General features: G+C 34.2%; 1 protein-coding gene across 1 annotated transcript in view; it reads left to right on the top strand.

Annotated features, from left to right (window-relative positions):
* LOC129230434 (rab GTPase-activating protein 1-like) overlaps positions 1-21565 on the top strand; it is a 176764-nt gene that overhangs the window by 148178 nt on the left and 7021 nt on the right. The window contains exons 18-22 of the mRNA XM_054864836.1: positions 2235-2321; positions 4705-4815; positions 4978-5082; positions 5621-5704; positions 14299-14370. Of these exons, the coding sequence (XP_054720811.1) occupies positions 2235-2321; positions 4705-4815; positions 4978-5082; positions 5621-5704; positions 14299-14370 (459 nt within the window). The remainder of the gene's footprint in view (positions 1-2234; positions 2322-4704; positions 4816-4977; positions 5083-5620; positions 5705-14298; positions 14371-21565) is intronic.

Below are 21565 nucleotides of genomic sequence, written 5' to 3'. Positions count from 1 at the left end.
TAAATTTAAACAACTGAATCATGTCTCCTCGGTCTCTTCTTTGCTCAAGACTGTACATTTTTAGCCTTCTAAGCCTGGAATCATAGTCTAAGTGAGAAGAAAGTCCATTTATTAGCCTTGTAGCTCGCCTTTGAACCCTTTCCAATACATTAATGTCTTTCTTAAGATAAGGAGACCAAAACTGAACAGCATACTCCAAATGGGGTCTTACCAAACTTCTATATAAGGGTAGAAGAACTTCTTTAGATTTGTTTGAAATAGATCTATTGATAAACCCAAGCTTGGTAATTTTTTTTTTCAAAACAAAACCTTTTTGAAACAATGCAAATGCAAGCACTGAATTTGCCTAAAAGTTCTGAAAAAATATTTTTTTCTTGCACCTAAAGTGTTTTCCTGGCTCCTAATATTTTACAACTTATGTCTCAGTTTATGTATGTGTATAGTATACAATTGGGGGGGGGGGGAATCAAATCATCAACTTCAGTACAATGAAGGCAATAAGCAATGCTTGATTTAGTAAACACTTAAAAGTGTTGTGTTTTCAAATCCATAAAACTGCTCATTTATTTATGAATTGAGAAAAAGGGTAAAAACAAACCAAAAAAAAGGGGGATAACAATAAATTAGTCATAAATGCAGAAAATTTTACTGTTTTCTCAGAAATAAACAAAGTAAACATAAGATTAAATTTTAAGATTTATTTTTATTTAGCAAAGTTTATATTTCATTTTCAGACTTGATAATAGATAGCCCCAATGAAAGTACACTACTGGCCATTAAAATTGCTACACCAAGAAAGTGACATGGTACAGACATGAAATATTAACGACAGGAAGAAGATGATGTTATATGCAAATGATTAGCTTTTCAGCGCATTCAGACAACGTAGGCGCCGGCAGCGACACCTACAAAGTGTTTAAATGAGGAAATTGTACAGTCAGTTTCTCACGTGCAAATTCAATTTGAACGTTGTTGCGTGTTGGAAAATTGTTGTGATGCCTCGTGTAAGAAGAAGAAATGTGTACTAGCTCGTTTCTGTCTTTGATAGAGGTCGAATTGTAGCCTATCGGGATTGCGGTTTATCCTACCGCAGTATAGCTGCTCGCGTCGGTCGAGATCCAATGACAGTTCGCAGAATATGGAATCAATGGGTTCAGGATGGTAATACAGATTGCCGTGCTGGTTTTCAACGGCCAGTAATCACTAGCAGCTGAGAGGACAGGCATGTTATCCGCATAGCCATAGTGAATCGTACAGCCATGTCACGAGCCTTGAGTCAAGAAATGGGGTCATTTTCAAGACAACAAGTGTCTGCACGAACAGTTCGGCGACGTTTACAGCAGCATGGACTGTCAGCTCTGAGACCATGGCTGCGACTACCATTGACACTGCATCACAGACAGAAGCGCCTTTAATGGTGTGATCAGCGACGAACCTGGGTGTACCAACGGCGAGACATCATTTTTTCTGATGAATCCAGATTCTGCTTACAACATCATGATGGTCGCATCCGTGTTTGGCGGTATCGTGGTGAACGCACACTGGCAGCGTGCATTCGGCATTGTCATACTGATGGCCCCTGGCGTGATAGTGTGGGGTGCCATTGGATACACATCTCGGTCACCTCTTGTTCACATTGACGGCACTATGAACAGTTAGCGTTACATTTCCGATGCGTTACGACCCGTGGCACTACCCTTTATTCGACCCCTACGAAACTCTACGTTTCAGCAGGATAATGCACGATCGCATGTGGCTGGTATTGTGCAGGCTTTCCTTGATGCGGAAAATGTTCGACTGATGCCCTGGCCAGCACGTTCTCCAGATCTTTCACCAATAGAAAACGTCTGGTCAATGGTTGCTGAACAACTAGCTCGTCAGCAAACGCCAGCCACTACGGTCGATGAATTGTGGCATCGTGTTGAAGCTTCATGGGTGTCTGTACCTGTACATGCCATCCACTCTCTGTATGACTCAATGCCCAGGCGTATAAGCACTTATTGCTGACAGAGGTAGTAGTTCTAGGTACTAATTTCTCAGGATCTATTCACCCAAATTTCTTGAAAATTTAATCATTTGTTATTTCCAACATTATAAATGTGTCCAATAAATATTACTTTGCTATCTGCATTTTTCCCTGGTGTAGCAATTTTAATGGCCAGTAGTGTATTTAAAAAAATATTTTATTGTGCTAATAATTCCATTAAAATGTGTTTTCACTTTCCACATTATAGGTCAAAAAGGTAAAGAAATTTGCCAAAGATTATGCAGCTTTTAAGGAACAACAGAAAAATTATGAAGATCCATTATCTAAATTACAGGTACAGTTGATGCTTTTATTTTGATCAAAAAACTGCTTGTTCATTTGTTGATATTTACGATCAATGTTTGCATTATAGTATTAAGAAATGTTTTTCACTACAAACTTTATTTTTATTTTTCTTCTAACATTTATTGAAAGGTTGTTTTTAATACCCACCACTAATAATAATTTTAAAAAATCTTTACAAAATATTTTTTGTGTAAACAAATTTTATTTAGTAAAACTAGTTATAGTTTAATTTTTCCTGCAGAACCGCTATTAGTCTGTTTATAGTCATCTGCTTATGAGGGAACTTAATGTATTTTGTTAGTTGCAAAACTAATGGTCCGTAGTAAAGGGATGATGCCAAAACAAACAACTTTCACTACAATGTGGGGTCAGAATGCAAATGGTGGACCACAAGAGGCCGCTCTTTCTGAAGTGGATAAATTATCTGTATTTCGCAGAACCCAATATTCGTACACTATTCCTTGTCATAGATGTCTTACTATTTGAATTCAAATAATGCAGATATGCTCTTCATGTACAGGTGTGCACATGACAACGTTTGAAAAGTGCAAAGATTTTTCCTGATGTGTTTTCCAAACAGTTTGCTACATGATCCGAAAACATTTCAAAATTTACACCGGCAAAGCTAGGAGACAGGTTAATTTCGCTGCGAAAGACAAAAAAAAGGTCGATCACAGACCATGAAAACTACAAATCAGGTTGAGGGAAATCTGGCATCAAATTAGCACTGCAGCTGCAGAGGTTCATGATATGCCAAGAATATTCCAACGTGTGCGGACTTCAATACATGGCTGATGTGAAGCCTGAGTTCTGGCAGTCGCTCATTTGAGCATTTGTTATAAACAAAGGCTCTTAGTCTTCATACTGTTGCTCTTGGCCTTTATTGTATTCTCCATTTTTGCAAAACAAGCACCCTCTCGCGGCCCGCCATTTGCTTTTCGATCCCATTTTGCATAGGGAAAGTTGTTTGTTTTGGCAAGGTCTACCATAGTATGTACCATAAGTTTTGCAACACCCTGTATACAGTATAACAATTTAGTAATGAACAAATTGCTTTATGCAAGTGGACAAGGGAAATGAGGAAGGTATGTTTTAATGCTAAGCCAGCATATTTTTTTTTTCCTTTCAAGAAAGACAATTTGCTTTTGTAATCAAGTGTCAGGCTTGACACTTGGGGGGAAAAAGTAAGGTGAGATTTCTCACCCTGACCAAAATTTTATTTGAACGAAGTATATGTATATTATGTGGCACAACATTTATTTAATGAGTAAAATGCTGACTACGAACTTGGGCACCCATATAGGGGAACAAGTGGGGGCTCCAGCCCCCCCCCTCTAGAAATTAGAACTTCCTTGCTTTTAGTACTTTTTTTTTTTTTGCAAAAATGTAAAAACATTTCTTCTCCAGCCATTAATAAATAAGTTATTAAAAATGTCAAATTGTAATGACTCTAATCTGTCCTGAAATTGGTTTCCATAGGGAAAATATCTGAGCCCCTCCCCACTTACAATTTTGCATATGGGCGCCATGACTACGAAAATCAATAACTTGCTTGGGGCAGTATCTTGCTACTATAAAATTAGTAGCAAGTTACTGTCCCAATTTGAATCAAAATCTCTCTCAATGTCTGTTACATAGGCTTAATTATTCTTTTAACCAATTTACCAAATAATTTGCTAATGACGTACTCTCTATTGTACTAAAAAATGTATCTTAATGCTTAAAAAAAAGAATAAAAAGGTCCCCAAATGACGATCTTGACAAAGCATGAGTTCAGTGCAGCTTTAGCATTATATGTGTTTAAAATACGTTTTGTTCGGTGCAACTAAGAGCAAAAAGATAAGTCCAAGTTTCAAAGGTGTTTAAGTGTTCATTAAAGCAAAATAATAACAATATTCTCAATCTTTACTCTCTTTCTTTTTGGCTAAATTCCAAGATTCTTGTGTTCATTGATAATAATAAAATAGCAGCTGAAAATTATCGTCTGCTATACCATTTATTCTGGCTGTTTTCTTAAAATGAATTTGGAAAGTAATTTTTTTTTTTAATTTATGTCCACCAATGGTGAACAAAGGGAACAGTGCACAAAGAGACTTTTATCGATTGGAATTTAAAAAAAAGTTACAGAAATTGCTCAATCCCTTGCCCTTGCATGAACCCTGAGTGTTGTTTTACACTTCAAAGAAGCGAGGAGGCCACATTAAGAGATGCAAGAAAGAGGACTGGGTACATCTAAGGTTTTATTGAAATTGCAGAACTGTCTTCTTAAAAATGCCTGCAAAATACACAAACTTTGCAATAACCCCAAGCGCTTTTATGCTTGATTTGTTATCAATGTTGTGTTAAAGTGGTTTTTTCCATTTATATTTCAGAAAGAAAACAACATGTACCAGTTAAGAAGTTTTAGATTAGAACATGAAAATGATGATTTAGCGAATGAACTTATCACTGTCAAGACTCAGTTGGGCGGAGAATTAAAAATAGTAAGTGCCATATTTAACTCAAAGAAAAAGAAATCATTTTGTCGAATGTCCAAGAAATTACATTCATTTTATAAAGTAATTTTTTTTCACCAAATTACTTTTTTAAGACCTTATTTTTGTTTGTTGGTTGAAGATATAAAAAGGAGTTTCTAATTATTTCAGGCCTATGAGAAGTTAGAGACTTACTGTAGAGAATTAAGTTTAACTAAGAAGTCTTTGGCCGAAATGGAAGACGAGAAAAGACGTTTGGAAACAGAAGTTAATCAGGTGTTTATTCAGCTTTTTACTCAATAGTTCTGGTATTAATTTAGCATTTTTTAAATGAATTTTCAACTAGCACTTAAATATGTGCAATAGTTTCAATTGTGTATCTTGTTTTATATGGTTAATTACTCTGATTGAATATATTCATTAATTTTATTTTTTCAATTATTGATCATAATTTTAATTAAAATGCATAATTTTTTTGATATACTTGCCTGTTTTAAAGTATGTTAAATATATTTGTACATTTGTTCTCAGTTTTGTTATATTTTTATCAGCAGTATTATTTTTTTCTGTATTTTTCTTCCTGAAACCATTTCTCATTTTTCAAATGCAGTCAATAAACCCAGAAGTGTAGCATATTTTTTCTCTTTACTTTTCTCTATGCTTTGCACTCTTTTCTTAAAACTTCTTCACCTTTCTTAAACACATTTACTCTACAAGAATTATGTGCATTTTTACTGAATACAAAAATCTGGGAACAAATGGTGGTTATTTCTTTGTTACTTCCCAAATTATGCTCCATATTTCCTCTTCATAGTTAAAAGAACTTTGTAGAAGAGAACTACAGCAAGCAGAAAGTGAAATTTCTCGAAATAACTCAATAATCTCGGAATATAAACAGGTAAATATGAAGTATTACTGTTGTTTCAAATATTATGCTTTAAAGTCATGTCAAGGTGTATGCAACCTTTAAATTGTTTGTCCTGTTTGGCGGGAAAATTTTCAAAGTGAAAAGGTTTCTTGGTGAGCAAAAATCCAAACAGGATAAACGATTTAAAGGATTTATCCATATTTCTGAGGATTTGAAGGTGGGAGGAGGTTCTAACGGAAGTAAGTGTGATGAAATAGGAGAAAAGGGAGGATGATAGTTTGGCAGATATTTGGCGGGCAAACTAGATATCATAACATTTTAAGGCTGAGGATTTTTGGGCTTAGGATGAAGGCCTTCTTTTTTGTGCGGGAAAGTTAAAGGTTTTCTTGGCGGAGAAATTTTTACAACAGGGTTGTTTTTGATGAGATTTAAATTACATGAATATATGGTACAATAACACCATTCCACGGAAATTCGAATATTTTGTCAAGAGCATGACAGCTCATATATTTCATTAAAAATAATAATTTAGAAAGGTAATGAACAAAATTTTTGTGCTTAAGGAATCGCAAACATATGTGTGATTCATTAAGAATAAAAAATTTATTTATTACATTTTAAAATTATTCCTTTTTGATAAAATAGATAAGCTTTCATGTGCGAGACAAAGTTTTTTTGTGGAATGGCTCAAAATGATTGAACTTAAAATTTGGACATTGAAATAAAGAAATTATTTTCACTCAAGCATTGAGCAACCGAGACAGTTCTGCTGAACTGGAGGCTATACTGTCAATCGCTTTTTCATAGTCGTAATTAAATGATTTCTCGACATGAATCAGCATGCAGTCTTCTAGATCTTGTACAATATTTGAATGTAAGCGATTTTTGCCTACTTTTGCACTATCCGATAAAGTACACGTTTTACCCCACTAGTTAGTTTCCCACAAGGAATTGAACTTCAGGAAAGCGAGCAGGATTTAGCCAAGCAATATCTTATACAAGTGGTTCATTTGCAACAAATCGTGCATTGAGTAGTAAAATAGTGGTATACAAAATACCGTAGTCAACATTCAAACTGTTTGGATGATGACTTTAACAGCCTTGCATCATCACGAGATAATTCATCAGGATTTCGCTTTATTATTGGAATTCCCTTTTCCGGAAGAAAACCCTTAATATCAACGAAGCAACATTCTTCAGTTAATTTATTCTGCAAATAAGAAGCAAAAATTCATTCTTTTTACTTCTTTTTCCAAAAAAGGAAGTATTGTATTCGCAAAAAAATTTTCACTCAAAATTCGGCCTTGAACTCCATTTTGTTCACCCCTGAATTAATGCTGAGTTTTTTTTTTTTTTTCAACCTGAACACACACTGATAAGTGCCTAAGAACGTATAAACACCCGAAATATCCATTTTTACATTCCCAGAGTTAATTACGACGACTTTTCTCGTGACGTCCGTACGTACGTAATATGTCGCATACCTCAAGAACGGTATGTCCTAGAAAGTTGAAATTTGGTACATAGATTCCTAGTGGGGTGTAGTTGTGCACCTCCCCTTTTGGTTGCATTCGGGTGTTTCTAAAGGGGTCTTTTGCCCCTTTTTTGGGGGAAATTATTGTTAACTTCAATGTAAACTCAAGTGGTGTTATAATTTGGGGATATATCACGAGTCTTTTGGTCGCCAAGTTTTGTCGTCAACTTGGCGACAAATTTGGTGGATTTTTTTTTTTTTAATCTGGTTTTAATTTGGCCATTGTTGGTGATATTTAGAGAGTAAACTATTGAACCACTAAAATTGCCAATAATGGGGAAACGACATTAAATTGGAGTAAAAGGAAGTCATGTGATGGAAAAGGAAGTCATCAGCTCATTTACTTACTTCCTTTTACAAAAAATAAAGTAATCGCGAAAAAATATTCACTCAAAAATCAACCTTAATTTCCATTTTGCTCACCCCCGAATGAATGTTGAGTTTTTTTTTCAACCCAACCACACGTGCATACATACCTAAGAACATATAGACGCCCGAAATATCCATTTTGATGTTTCCCAAGTTAATTACAATGAGTTTTCTCATGACGTCTGTATGTACATATGTATGTGCGTATGTAAGTCACATAACTCAAGAATGGTATGTCTTAGAAAGTTGAAATTTAGTACGTAGACTCCTAGTGGGATCTAGTTGTGCATTTCTCCCTTTGTTTGCATTCAGGTGATTCTAAAGGAGTCTTTTGCCCCTTTTTGGAGGGAGTCATTGTTAATTTCAATGCAAACTCAAGTGGTGTTATAATTTGGCATACACTTGACGATATATCGTCAGTCTTTTGGTCGCTAACTTGGCAACAAATTTGGTGATTTTTTTTAAATTTTTAAAATCTGGTTTCAATTTAGCCATAGGTGATGATGTTTAGAGAGTTCACTATTGAATCACATTAAAATTGCAATAATGGAGAAATGACATTAAATTGGTGTAAAAGGAAGTCATGTGATGCATACATCAGCTTGTTAAGAATGGAATCGAAATTCCCTCATTTTCTCTCAAGTTCTAAAATTATCGTGTGACTGTATTTTGGTGGCTGTCAAGTAGCAGTAGTAATTTGTTTCAAAACTAGTTGACAATTTGTTGATTTTAGTTGAGTGAAGAACAGTGACTAACATGACTTTTGAACCACCAAAACAAAGTAATGTTGCAGATTTTTGAAATTTTCATCGAATCTTTACATAAATATTTAGTTTCATGAAGTGAATGTTTTGGTGGAAAATTAGTCAAATTAAGCACACTGCTTTATTTTCAGTTCCGGAAAAGTTGGGCAAAACCGTAGCTTAAAGTTTCGAAATGAAATTAAAAACATTTATAGATACTACTAGGATAAAAACTAGTCAACATACTTCGTAATACATTTGAGAGGCAATATTCTGAGTTTGGAAGACTTAATGTATGCGATTATTTCACTATTGGTTTTTTGTGAATCTTTGCAAAATGACGATTTTGTAACATGGGTAGGGCAAAACCATCATCTTGCCATTTCTAACCTACTGCACTATATTGCTGTGGGCAACTAAAGAGCAGTAACAGCAAATTTTGATTTTTTTTTCATTTATTGTACGTTATCTTTATTGTGCAAGCTCTTGTATTTGGTTTCCACTGTAAAAAAAGCGAAAAAAAAAAAAAAAACCATTGCAATTCTAGCATTTCCCGATTATTAGTGCAGTGAATCCAAAACGCGTTTCTTCATCTCCCTCAAAAACTCATTTCTGCAGATACTGCTGTTAACCTGCCCGCGGCAGTATAAAGCCCTTGCTCTCCGGAAAAATGCATAAAGTATGCAATTTAATAAATTTATTTAAATTCTTAGCTCTCCTTTGGAATGGGGGGGGGATGGCTTCATGATTATTTATTTTCATTTAGAAAACGTTAATTATCTCTTTACTCCCGGGTTTAAGGGTGTAGCATTTCAACACTTCTTGAGCTGGGGTCACTAATTGGGAGTTTCAGTTCATTTCCCTTTTTTGTATGCATCAAGTTGGCTATTTGATGAAAATTGCTTAAGAGCAAGGAGAGAAGCTGTGCTCATTTCAGCTTTTAGGAGCTCGCACAGAAATTTTGGGGCCCGTCACAAATGACTTTTTAGGGGATCCCTTCATATTGTTTACTCCTACATATATTTCAGCCCTCTTTTGAAAAATCTCGGGCACCCTTCAGGCTTGGAATTGGAGCAACAGTTGTTCGCCTCTGAATGCCCCAGCTCATTTATAAAAGCCCCAAAACATGGCCCCCGCATTTATAGAATGATTGGGGACGCTTTGCCTGATGATGCAGACCCCTTCATTTTTTGTTAATAGATGAACAAATGTAAGTTTTAACGCTCCTTTTCATCCCGTGCCCTTTTTCAGGCTGCTTTCAACCCCAATTTCTCTGGCCCCTCTCCTTTCCACAACGTGGGAGTCATTGCTCCCAGGGCTCTAAAAACTAGAGAGAAAGTTGATAAGAGAGGAAAGCATTCGCACGTGTGGACTTCGGCTATTTACTTCGGCCCCCGCTTAGGAGGGGAAAGAAATCGACCTGTTTCCAAACATTTTTTTCACATAGAGTAAACAAATTACATGTTTTTTTTAAATTGTAACATTTAAAAAAATGTTAGGGGGAGCTTAAATATATTATGTTCAATAAGAAAATTGTTTGAAGTGGCCCACTCAGCGGTTGGCCCAGTCGGGGATCCCTGACTAGCCGACCTGGTCAGTCCATCCCTGCCCACAGCAGTCCTTGAAATTTCTGAAAATTTGTCTGAAAGCATCATCATTGTGACGATGGCTATTTTCATGAACTTTTTTCATCAACTTTCTTCAACAGTATTGTCATTGACAACAGAAGGCCGACCACTCTGAGCCTCACCGTGGATATTTGCTCAACCTTCCTTACAGATTCTAACCCATTTTTCTCACCATTCCATCACTCGTTGTTGTATCTTCACTGTAAACATCTTTAACTTGATGATTAATTTCAGCCTGCTTCACATTCCTTGTGTTCTGAAGTTAAATTACAGCCAGCAGGGTCAATAATTGCCTTAAACATTTTAAATGTATACAACAAACTGAAAACATGACATAAGCATTTAAAATGGTGTGAGTTGGGAAGTAATGAACAGGGAAAACTACTTTGCTTGCTTGAAGTGCTGACTGCAGCAGCCAGGATACAATGAAACAGTACTTACTTCCTGAATACGCTTGGTATATGTATGTGTTTCTTCTTTTTCAGGGAAAGTGCATGGTAAACTAGATATTAGTAGCATAAATCATGTTCAGATAAACTATTTAGACCTTTTAACAACACTTCAGTGATAGCTCTTGATTTAAAAATATAGGAGAGTTACATTCTTTTTACAAGTACTCTTGCTACCTGAAATGTAGTGCAAATTAGGGCTGAGTGATGTAGAATTCTACATGCTGATGTATCGCGAACTTTACGCCATGCATTGCAATGTATTTCAAGCAGTTGAAATTAGTGATGCAATCAGGATCGGATTTGGAGGAGGGCAGGCGGGGCTACTGCTCCGGGGCCTCCCCAACAAAGGGGGCCTCACAATAAAATTTTTACAAAATATCCTAACTTGTGCTGATCGAAAATATCGGATATATACATATATGTCAAAACATTCGGATGTATATCAAAGTATCGGATATTTTCGAAAATATGATAATCTTTTCGAACCCTGATTAAGGGCTTCCTCTCCTTCGTTGTCCCGGGGCCTCCACACTTCCAAATCCGGCCCTGGATGCAATAAATAGGGATCTATCATTGTCTAAAAACAAAGCATAGGTTGCATTTACAGCATAATTTTGGGTGATTAAGAGTTCAATATACAATATTAAAATATTTAATGAATATATTTGAAGCAAATTTTTTGAATCATAACATTCAGACCCCGAAGAGTTCCTATTTTTCCTACTTTTTTAAGCTCTTTCCCTATTTTCCTACTTTTTTCCTTTTTTTTCCTATTTTTTCTTTCTTTAGTCTAGCACTTGTAATTGTGCATTGATTCTTATTTTTACAATGCCACACCGATAATTTTCCGCATGTTTCAATTTTGAAAAGAAACAAGTGGGTCCTGAGCTTTTCATCGACTGACTACAGTAATTTCTGGAAGGAATGCAGCAGCATCTGCATGTTTAAAAAGTTAAATTTTCGTGTCTTTTATCACCCCGATTTCAGTCCTACTGTTTTAACAAATCAGTAAAGAAATAGAATCTGGCACATTCTGATGCAATTATATATTATTTACTCGTCAATTAGAAGCTTTAATTAAAGTAAACTGCCGACTGTTAAAAAAGTTCTAGAAAAGCCGAGTTTCCTATTCGCCAGTTTTTTGTGTAGATGATTACAAGTGAAATGGAGCTCTATTTAAACAGAAGTGCAATGTAAAACTTGAAAAGGAACGTAAGGAAGCAAAAAATGAAAAACCTGTACACTGTACATATTTTATTGATGTTAGTACAAAAAAAAAAAAAGCAGCAGATAACAGAAATTCTCAAATGGATTTTTCCTTTTTTTTTCCGTTTAAAAAAGTTTTGGAACAAGAAAGAGGTAAAAAATCATCAAACCAATAAACACTATTTGTTTTTATTTCTTGATTAAAATTAAAACTGGCGCTTCATTTTGATTCCCCCCCCCCCCCCCCGGAGGTGGCTAGTGAAAGATGTATACTGAATGCAACAAAAACTGCAAAAACTTGTATAGCTAAGCACTAATTTTCCAAAGTCAGGGAAGGGAGGAATCGACCCCACTTGCCCCCATAAATGATGTGCCTGAAACAAAAATTTATGTTGAATGCTAAAAATACAAAACATAATACAAACCCTTTAGTTTACTTATTTCGTTATTAATTTAATTATTTTATTATAAATTTTATGTCCCATATTGAAGAACAAATTTATTTTAGTTCTGCATTTTCAATCTTTTTCCTTTTTTTTTTTTTTTTTTTTCAAATTCAAGCATCTGCCCCTGTTTATGCAAGAAAGCATGTCAGCTGCTGATTATTTTTAACTTTTTTTTTTTTGCGATCGCTGTATTGCATTTTATTCTTTCACACTTAAAATTTTTAGTACTGTGTTTTTAAAAGGTGTTTCTTTGTTTGGATTTTGTTTTCATATTTTTGTAATTAATATCTTTGTTTCCATCAGTTTATTTTTCATACTGATGATTGTCAGCTTGTTTCTTTCGTTTTGTTTGTTGCGATTCGGTCTTTTATTAAACCTATTTAATACTTCAAAAATACTGTTAGTTTATTTTTGAGACAGTTTTAAATCGAAAATACTGTTAGTTTATTTTACATTAGAAATAAAATGTACGCTAAATTTGTTTCCTCTTGACATGTGAGTAGTCCTATCTCTTCTTATTTTTTCCTACTTTTTTAAGTGATTTTTTCCTACTTTTTTAATTTTTGATTCCTTATTTCCTACTTTTCCTCCCTAAAAAGCCACTTTGGGGTCTAAATATTAGTTTAAACTTAAAAAAATATTCGGCCAAAAAATTACCAAAAAGAATATACTACCGTACATTTTTAAAGATCCAAGTTCAAAATTTAAGCTTTTGAGAAAGCAATTTTTTCTATCAAAGGCATTGTTTCATAAAGCTTCTCAAATAAAGGGGAAAAACTCTCAATGCATGAAAATAAAATGCCACAGTATTCGGCCGAGGACGAAAAGTAAACTACATATCCGGTGGGATGAGCTGAAAACTTTTGATAAAAATTTGCAGAGATGGAAATTGTATCCACAATGGATTCTCACCCTTTTAATGGATTATAATCAATATTATTGAAACCTGAATTATTGAAAGTCAGTTATTGAAAAGTAAAAAAAAAAGGCATATACATTGTAAATGGAATGAAACTATCTTGATGTATGATTTTATGGTAGTTTTTCTGTTTCAGACTCTAATGAAATTTACTCCTCATTTAATTGTAAAATATCAATTTTACCTTCTGTATAGCAACTAATAATTTCTGAGTAAAAAATAAGGCAAATTGTTGCAACATTCAGATGCATTTTTTTCTCTCTACATTTATGTAGGAAAATTTATTGAAGAATTCCATTTGCATGTTCAAAAATTCTCAATTGGAAAGTTTTTTCCTATCATGCCTAACTGTTTTTGAAATAAAAAAAAAGAACCATTTCGTTTTCTTAACTGTAATATTGCATACTTTTCTTTGTATTAAAAGTGCAACAAACAGATAACAGACTTTGTGTACACCACTATGTAACCACTTTGAGATCTATGCCCGAGCGTCACTCGGGTTGCTGTTTTTGGTGAAGTTAACTAAGCTCGAGAGTTTTTCGGGATCCAATATTTACTCTCTTAGCTATAAAAGTAAGAGTTACATATGTTTCTAGCCTTATTAGAAATTATCTACGAACCTTTCAAAAAAAAAAAAAAAAAAAAATAGATGGCACCAACCAAGCAGAAATAACTACATGAAACGTGATAGAATTGGGGTTTAAATTTGGGTTCGTGCTTTGAAATGTACCATACAAAAGCAGATTTTATCAAATAATGTTTATTTAGAATTTAAACCTATATTTACAGATATTTGTTCAAGATTTAGGTAAGTTTTTAATTCAGTCTATGTAAATTTTTATGGTTAAAATGATGTTTTCCTATGCGGAACTTTTTTTAGTTTCAAACATGCTTTTTTTGATAATTTCTTACTAAAATTTGATTTTTATTTCATTCAAATAGTTCCTTCATTAAGAAAGAAAACATATTGAAGTATTTAATACAAAAAAAAAATTACCAAAATACTCATCTTCCAGATTTAAAAAAAAATAATGCAAAGTCCTAAAAAACCCCAGTCTGGAGGGAAATATGCAGTCGAAATAGCTCAGACCTGAAAGTGTTAAGAAAATAATCTTAGAAAATTTCATGGTTCAGCAAAATGAGTGGTGCAGTTTATCCTTTATTCTGTTAAAAAAAAAAAAAAAAAAAAAATCCATGCTTCTGTCCACAATATTTGAGGATGTGGCAGATGGAATGTAAAAATTAGGCTACATGTTTACATGAAAATATCACTGTAAATGTAGCAGCTACTTTATGAATAGTGATTAGTTTCATTTTTTCAAAATAGATTTGTAGTCAATTGAATTCACGATTGGAAAAAGAACAAAAATTGTTTGAAGACTATTTGAATACTGTAAAGGTAAGTTTTTACATTGTTTTAGTTCTTTTTTAGTTCCTTTTACATACCGTATTTTCCGGCCTATAATCCGCATTCACCGTATAATCCGCAGCGCGATATTTTTGTCAGAACGAAAAATTTCGGCAGATAATACGCGGGCGGCGTATAGTACACACCCGTTCGGTAGGTTTCTTACAACACATACTACCATACGAAAATCATTTTGCACTCAATTATAAACGATGTTTCGTCCAACTTCTCTAAATTATGAAATTAGAGTACGACACTTGCATATTTATATTAACATATATTTTTTGCTGACACTCATGAAAATGATTACTTAAAAACTAATTCCGTTAACAAATTTTAAATAAAATAAACCAAGCTGTATTATTCAGATTACTTAATGGGAAAATCTATTATAAATTCAGATACAAATGCTAAAACAGTATAATATAAAAATATATTCACCTACCCTTTACTTCTAGCAACTGTAAAAAATATCTAAATAAGACAAATATCGCAAGAAATGATCTTTATTTTAATCAAACCCATCAAAGCTAGATGTATCAGATTCCGAGTCAAACAACATTAACAAATCTTCAGAAATGACCGGCTGCACATTAATTTCAGATTCGTCATAGTCACTTCCTTCACTAGCAATGAGTCCCGCTTTACGAAACGAATTTTGAACCGTTGATGGCGTAACAGCATTCCAGGCAGAGTTCACCCATTCCGCAATTTCAGCATATGAAGCTCTTTTCATGTTACCGCTAGGAGTAAACTGATGGTCCTTTGAAGGAATCCACCGCTCCCAATGGCCACGGACTTTGCTCTTGAACGAGCGGTTCACCCCGAGGTCCAACGGTTGCAGCTTCTTCGTCAGACCTCCAGGGATAATTGCTGGTTTTGCTGACACCACCTTCATCGTACTTCTCACTTCCTCCTTTAGATGTGCTCGCAGTGAATCCATAATTAAGAGAGCAGTTGGACGAAAAAAAGCGCCAGCTCTGCGACTCCACACGCTCTGTAACCACGATATCATAAGATCAGAGTTCATCCAACCCTTTTCGTTTGCTCGCACTTCCACGCCTTTCGGAAAATTTTCCTTTGGAAGGGTTTTTCGTTTGAAAATTAACATTGGCGGGAATTTGGTCCCATCAGCGGCACAGGAAAGCACAACGGTGAAATTACTCTTCTCATGTCCTGTTGTCGCGACGTGCACAGTAGAAACACCGCGTGAGTCAACAGTTCTGTTTGGTGGGCAGTCGAATGAGAGTGGAACTTCGTCCATATTTATGACTTGAGATAGTTGGAAATTATTTTCCGCAATTGTCGTTGCGCAGAATTTCCGGAAGTTTTCGGACTTCAGTTCCCAGTCGTTGGGGAGGCTGTGGCCAACAGTCGTCGTGTGGCGATGGACAAATTATATCGCTTCATAAAACGAAAACACCAGGTCGCTCCACCGTTGAAATTAGCCAAGTCCATTTCCTTAGCGATGCTGCAGGCCTTAAGTCGAATTTTAACTGTAGACACAGGATGGCCTTGCTCCCGTTCATCCATCACGTAGCGATTCAAGCGCTCCTCTAGCATAGGCCATGCGGGTTTCCCATGTCGGTCAGATCTCCGCTTCTTGTTGGACGAAAGAAACTTGTCCTTATTTTTTCTCCAAAGTCTCACGTTCGCTTCATTGACGTTGAATGAACGAGCGGCATTCCTATTACCAACTTCTTCCGCCTTTTCAATTGCTTGTAGCTTGAATTCGGCCATATAGCTAACACGTTTCATCTTTGCCATTTTTCTCGAACATACAATCGTAATTTCGAAGCATATACCTACTGCGCACCGCTTTTCTCTCCCTCCGCTTCAGCTCTTCGCGCATGCGCATTAGCGATGACTCAGATAAGTTGCAGTTTATGTTTAGACTCATGCTGCCATCTGTGATTTCTCGATTGAAGCTTTACCACCCCGCGTAAAAGAAAAAAAACCTCATATAATACGCACCGGCCTATAATACGCACCACGAAAAATTTCACTTTTTTAACAGATCATCCACGGATTATAGGCCGGAAAATACGGTACATATCCGATATTTATTTTGAAAGTATCATGATATTTTCGATATTTATGTTTTCAGCTACGGTACTTTCAATGTAAAAAGTATATTAATCATAGTAATATTGTTCATTTATTATTAAAAATAACCAAAAATTTATGTACTATATTTTTATGATGTATTAATACATCAATAATATAACAAAGTAGTATAATCTTCCTTTTTTATTTTATATTCATAAAATGATTAGTAATGTAGCAATTTTAATTCATACTATAAGTGCCTCATTAAATGTTAAATGTTGGTCAGAAAAAACGAAAATGTTTTGTGACTGTGCACCATCTAAATCATATATTTTTATTTCTGAATCATATAACCAGGGTTCGTACGCTCCTTCAAAACTCCTCCAATACTCCTTCATTTAGAAATTTTTTTTTGAAGGGTCCTTCAAACTCCTTCATTTTGGTTTAAACTCCTTAAAAACTCCTTCTTTTTTATTTCAGGACTCCATAGTCTTCTTCTATGACAGTAACTTAAAATTTTTCTACAAAACTTACCTTCATCACAAGGGGGAAAGGTATAAGGGCGATTTTAATGTAGTAATTTTGTATAGTTTTTTTTTCATAATTGATCATAGAAGTTATAAAAGTTGAAGGTGAAAATATCATTAGATGACTAAGACATATCATAAATAAAGTAAATCATGCTAAAATGGTGCTTGGCTGTGCTTTTCTCTCCACCACACTCTCAGCTACAAAAGTCAGTTTTTCTAATTATTATTTAAAAATTTAGAAATACATAAGCAGATAGATGTAACACGTTAAGCGATTGTGTTAAAAAAAAACTATTGTTTAGCAAATCTCAGTAATGATATTGTAAGGTCCACAAGTGATGTCATGCCTTGAGAGAGGTTCATAAAATTGTGACAAGGGGAAGGGAAAGGGTGACAAAAAGTGACATCACACAGTTATTGTAAAAATATGTTTATAAGAAATGAGTAAGATGAAGTGTGACACTTGCGACAAAGAAGGAAGGAGTCAAACATTTGAAAAAAAAAGTGCGATATCATTTATGGGCAGCCCATTAGTACTCCTTCAAAATCTCATTTTTCTCCTTCAAAACTCCTTCATTTTATTTCAGAAATTGAGTACAAACCCTGTAAAAGCGGCTAACAGAAGAAAAATGAGTACAGCAGCTAATACTAAATGAACTCCATTAAAACTGATAAAAATGTAAATGAGATATTGAATATAAATAATGAAAGAAGTGTTTATTTTAAGTCTGCATATTGTAATAACAATGTAAGAAAATAAAGAGTAATTTGAGGATTCATTTAATATTTTGAAGATTTTAGTTTGTGCTGATTGAAAATATCGAATAGATATCAAAATATCCGATATATATCCGAATATCGGATATTTTCGAAAATATCATATTTTTGAACCCTGGTCCCTGTGTATGTGCGTATGTATCATGCATAACTCAATAATGATATGTTCTAGAAAGTTGAAATTTGGTACAAAGACTCTTAAGGGTCTAGCTGTGCACCTTCCCTTTTGGTTGCATTTGGCTGTTCCAAAGGTGATCTTTTACACCTTTTTAGGGGTAAAATCATTGTTAATTTCCATGCAAACTCAAGTGGTGTTATAATTTGGCAAACACTTGGTGATATATGGCCAAGCTTTTAGTCGTCAAGTTTTGTTGTCAATCTGGGGACAAATTTGGAGTTTTTTTCCTTCTTAAATCTGGTTTCAATTTGGCCATATTTTGAGAGTTAACCATTGAATCGCATTAAAATTGCCAATATTGTAAAAATTTATCTGTATAAAATGTTTTCTTTGCTTTGGTTCACTACAAACTTGGGGTGAAAATATTTAAAAGTGTTGCTTTGCTTACTCCAAAGTACTATTATCATTAAATTGGAGTAAAAAGAAGTCATATGATTCACACAACAGCTTGTTTCATTAATGCTATAATTTAAATCAATCAAAATTCTTGCGATCTCAAAGTTATTTTATTGAAACCATGATTTATCTTTTTTGAGTAATTATGCTCAAATTGGTTTTAATAATTCAGGTTTGCTGCATGACCAGAATAACTAAGTGAATTTTAAATAATTGTTTAAATACTGAGAAAGTTATATTTAATCAATTAAATATCACCAAAAAAGAGCACAATACTGTGGGAAGGGACTAGTTATATACGTCTGAGGCGATTTTGACATAAAATGCATTCATTACACCAAAAAAAAAAAATGTAAGGATTTAATGTTGAAAAAAAAAAGCTTTTCAAATTTTCAAAATTAATTTGAATTCTGAAATTTTGAATTCAAATTATGTTTTTTGCAATCACGAGTTGCGACAGTGCCCTACTCATTGGGGGCTATTATTTCTAGAAACAGCTCCTGTCCCCCCAAGCCTACCCCTCCTCCTAGGCGGTTACGTGTGTATAGTTGTGTGTGTGTGCATATGTAGGCATGCGTGCATGCATGTGTAGGCTTGTGTGTGTGCGTAGACCTGTGTGTATGCACGTAGGCATGTGTGTAAAGGCTTGTGTGTATGAGCGTGTGTGTGTATGTGTGTGTGAGGGCACATGTGTGTAGGACATGGACGCCTCCGACCAGGAGAAGCGTATAGCTCAGGACCGGAGCATCCGCGCCATACCGCCTGCAGAGGCCAGTGGGCGGTGGTGCTGGTGTCCCTGGTCCAAGCTGAAAAAGGAACCAGACGCCAAGGACGGTCAAATGAAAGCAATAAGCAATCGTGATTACTCAAAAAAAAAACATTAATAGTTTTTTTTTTTGCTGGTTAGCCACAAATTACTGTCTTGGGGTGACACCTCTGCTAGGAATAACAATGATTTTAACACATGCTACATGCTACCTTAGACTTGTTTATAAATTAACTGTATTAGTTGCTAGTTCTTTCCATGTTAAAGTAACAAAAAAAAAAAAAAAAGCTTTCATAGTGTTGGATTTAGATGAAAATTGGCATGTGTTTCTTTTCATATGTTTAAGAAAGCATAAAAATATATTTATGGCAAAGCTGAAATGTTTGAAATTTGACAACCTGTTTATGTTTTTGGAATTTCATGACTTCCTCCTTTTTGCTCTCAGACCACCCTTATCCCTGCTAGTCAAAATTCCAAGTGTGTGGTTGAGTGTTTCCAATTATTCTACCTGAAAAAAGGACAGGGTAAAAAATTCCTTGGCCAGAAAATCTTTCTACAAGTACATTTTAATTTGTTACAAATCACAATATGTGTTCAATTATTTTGAAGCACAATTTGCATTCACACATTATTTAATTCAAAATAAAATTAATGAAGTTGTATTTTGTATAATTCTACCCAACAAAACATAAATGTGAAAAAGAAGCCAAGTTTGGTTGAAATGAGGTGTGGGAAAGACGGTGTCACCGACAAAAAAAGCTCAGATCTAAACAGTTACCATGTTCCATAGCAGTTCCTCATAGAAATTGGATTTTCCCATGTTCTTCAATTCATTTAGAAAACAATTTTTTACTTTTTTTCATATTGGATTTTAAACTTGCGGCAAGTTTTAGTCAGCACTATTTTTTTAAATTTTTTTTTCAAACTTGCCAAGTTTTAAATCCAATATCAAAGAAAGTAAAAAATTGTTGCAACATTTGCAACCGCATGGTGAAGTGATTATGCCGTGATGCTCATAAAAAATAGCGTAGTTTTTTGCTATTTTAATGTAGTTTTTTGACTTTTTAGATTTTTCTCTTTACATATGCATGAAAATCTATCTTTATGCCCAATTTCAAGTATGTGAGACACTTGGAAGTTCGTAAACATTTTGATGAGTGAGTGAGTGTGTCAGTGTAAAAAATGACACTTTTCAGATAGTAATAATTCCATAACTATAAGAGGTACATTCATGAAATTTAGGATTATAGGTCTGCTAGGCAGCTCTATTAGACATACAAAATTTCAAGCACGTAGATTTAATAATTTTTGAGAAATGGGGGAGTCAAAAGTAACTTGAAATGGTTCGTGTAGTGTTGCCTGATTTCTGAACTTGGCTGACACACTGCTGTGTGTCTAAATTATTTCCCCTCTTGTGTTATGAATGACTCACAGACATTTGCCGATGAGACCTCTATAATTTCTTTATTACTGTAAAACCTGTATACAATACTGTTGGGACCTAAAAAAATATTGTTATAGACAGGTTATCATTATAGACAGTTTGATTATTTATGCGGACATTTTGCTGGGACCAAGGAAAATATTACTATAGACAGGTTTATTTTTATAGACAGTATTGTTATACATAGGTTTCACTGTATCATCCACTCTTTAATTTTCACCCTTCTTATATCTTTTTCTTTGGTTTATTTTTCTTTCAGCTTTAAAATAGTTACTGTAAAAATATAAAAATTTCAAAACATTTTATGTTTTACGTTCTTGCTTATCATTTACATAATAGTTTAGGATTGTTTCATTATTGTTCTTTCAACTTTAAATATAAATTATTAAGTAATAGGCCAGTGCCCATAATGTTTGACCAAAAAAATTTAGAACTGGATAAAACCAGTTCGAAAGGTAAGAAAATCTAATAACATTAATAGGAAAAATAAATACGGGCAAGCTGTGTTCGGGAAGGGGGGTGTAAGGGGTTTGAGGGGTGGGAAATGGTTTATCATGATTTCCGGAAAAACTAAAGAGTCCTATCGCAAAAACTAAATTACAAAGTTGTTGGTAATAAAAAGATCTACAACTTTTGTATTTGCACTTTTTTACATAACCTCAAAATTTATGCGAAAAATTCAAAAAACCGACTATTTGGTTTTTTATTTTTATCTCCCACAAAAAAATTTTTTTTTTCACTAAATTTAATAAAAAGTTACCTTATTATGTCTCAAATACACTGTAATTTTTTGGATTTAAAATATTTATTTTTTTCTCCTTATTTTGATTCAGTAGTAAAAAAGCATCAGAATTTTCAATCAAAAAATCTCACGTCAAAATATCTGATTTTTTTAAAAAATCGGAGCAAGTTTTTTTTGTTGGAATCTTTACTTTTTAATGGTATAAAACACACTATACAATACTATGGAAACTTTTCGCAAAAAATGAAGAAAATCAAAAAACTCGAATTTGAAAAAAAAAAACAAAAAAATTTCATCACTATGA

This window comes from Uloborus diversus, chromosome 1 (genome assembly GCF_026930045.1).
Source record: "Uloborus diversus isolate 005 chromosome 1, Udiv.v.3.1, whole genome shotgun sequence".
Lineage (NCBI taxonomy): Eukaryota > Metazoa > Arthropoda > Arachnida > Araneae > Uloboridae > Uloborus > Uloborus diversus.
This window is presented reverse-complemented; position numbering and strand designations above follow the sequence as displayed.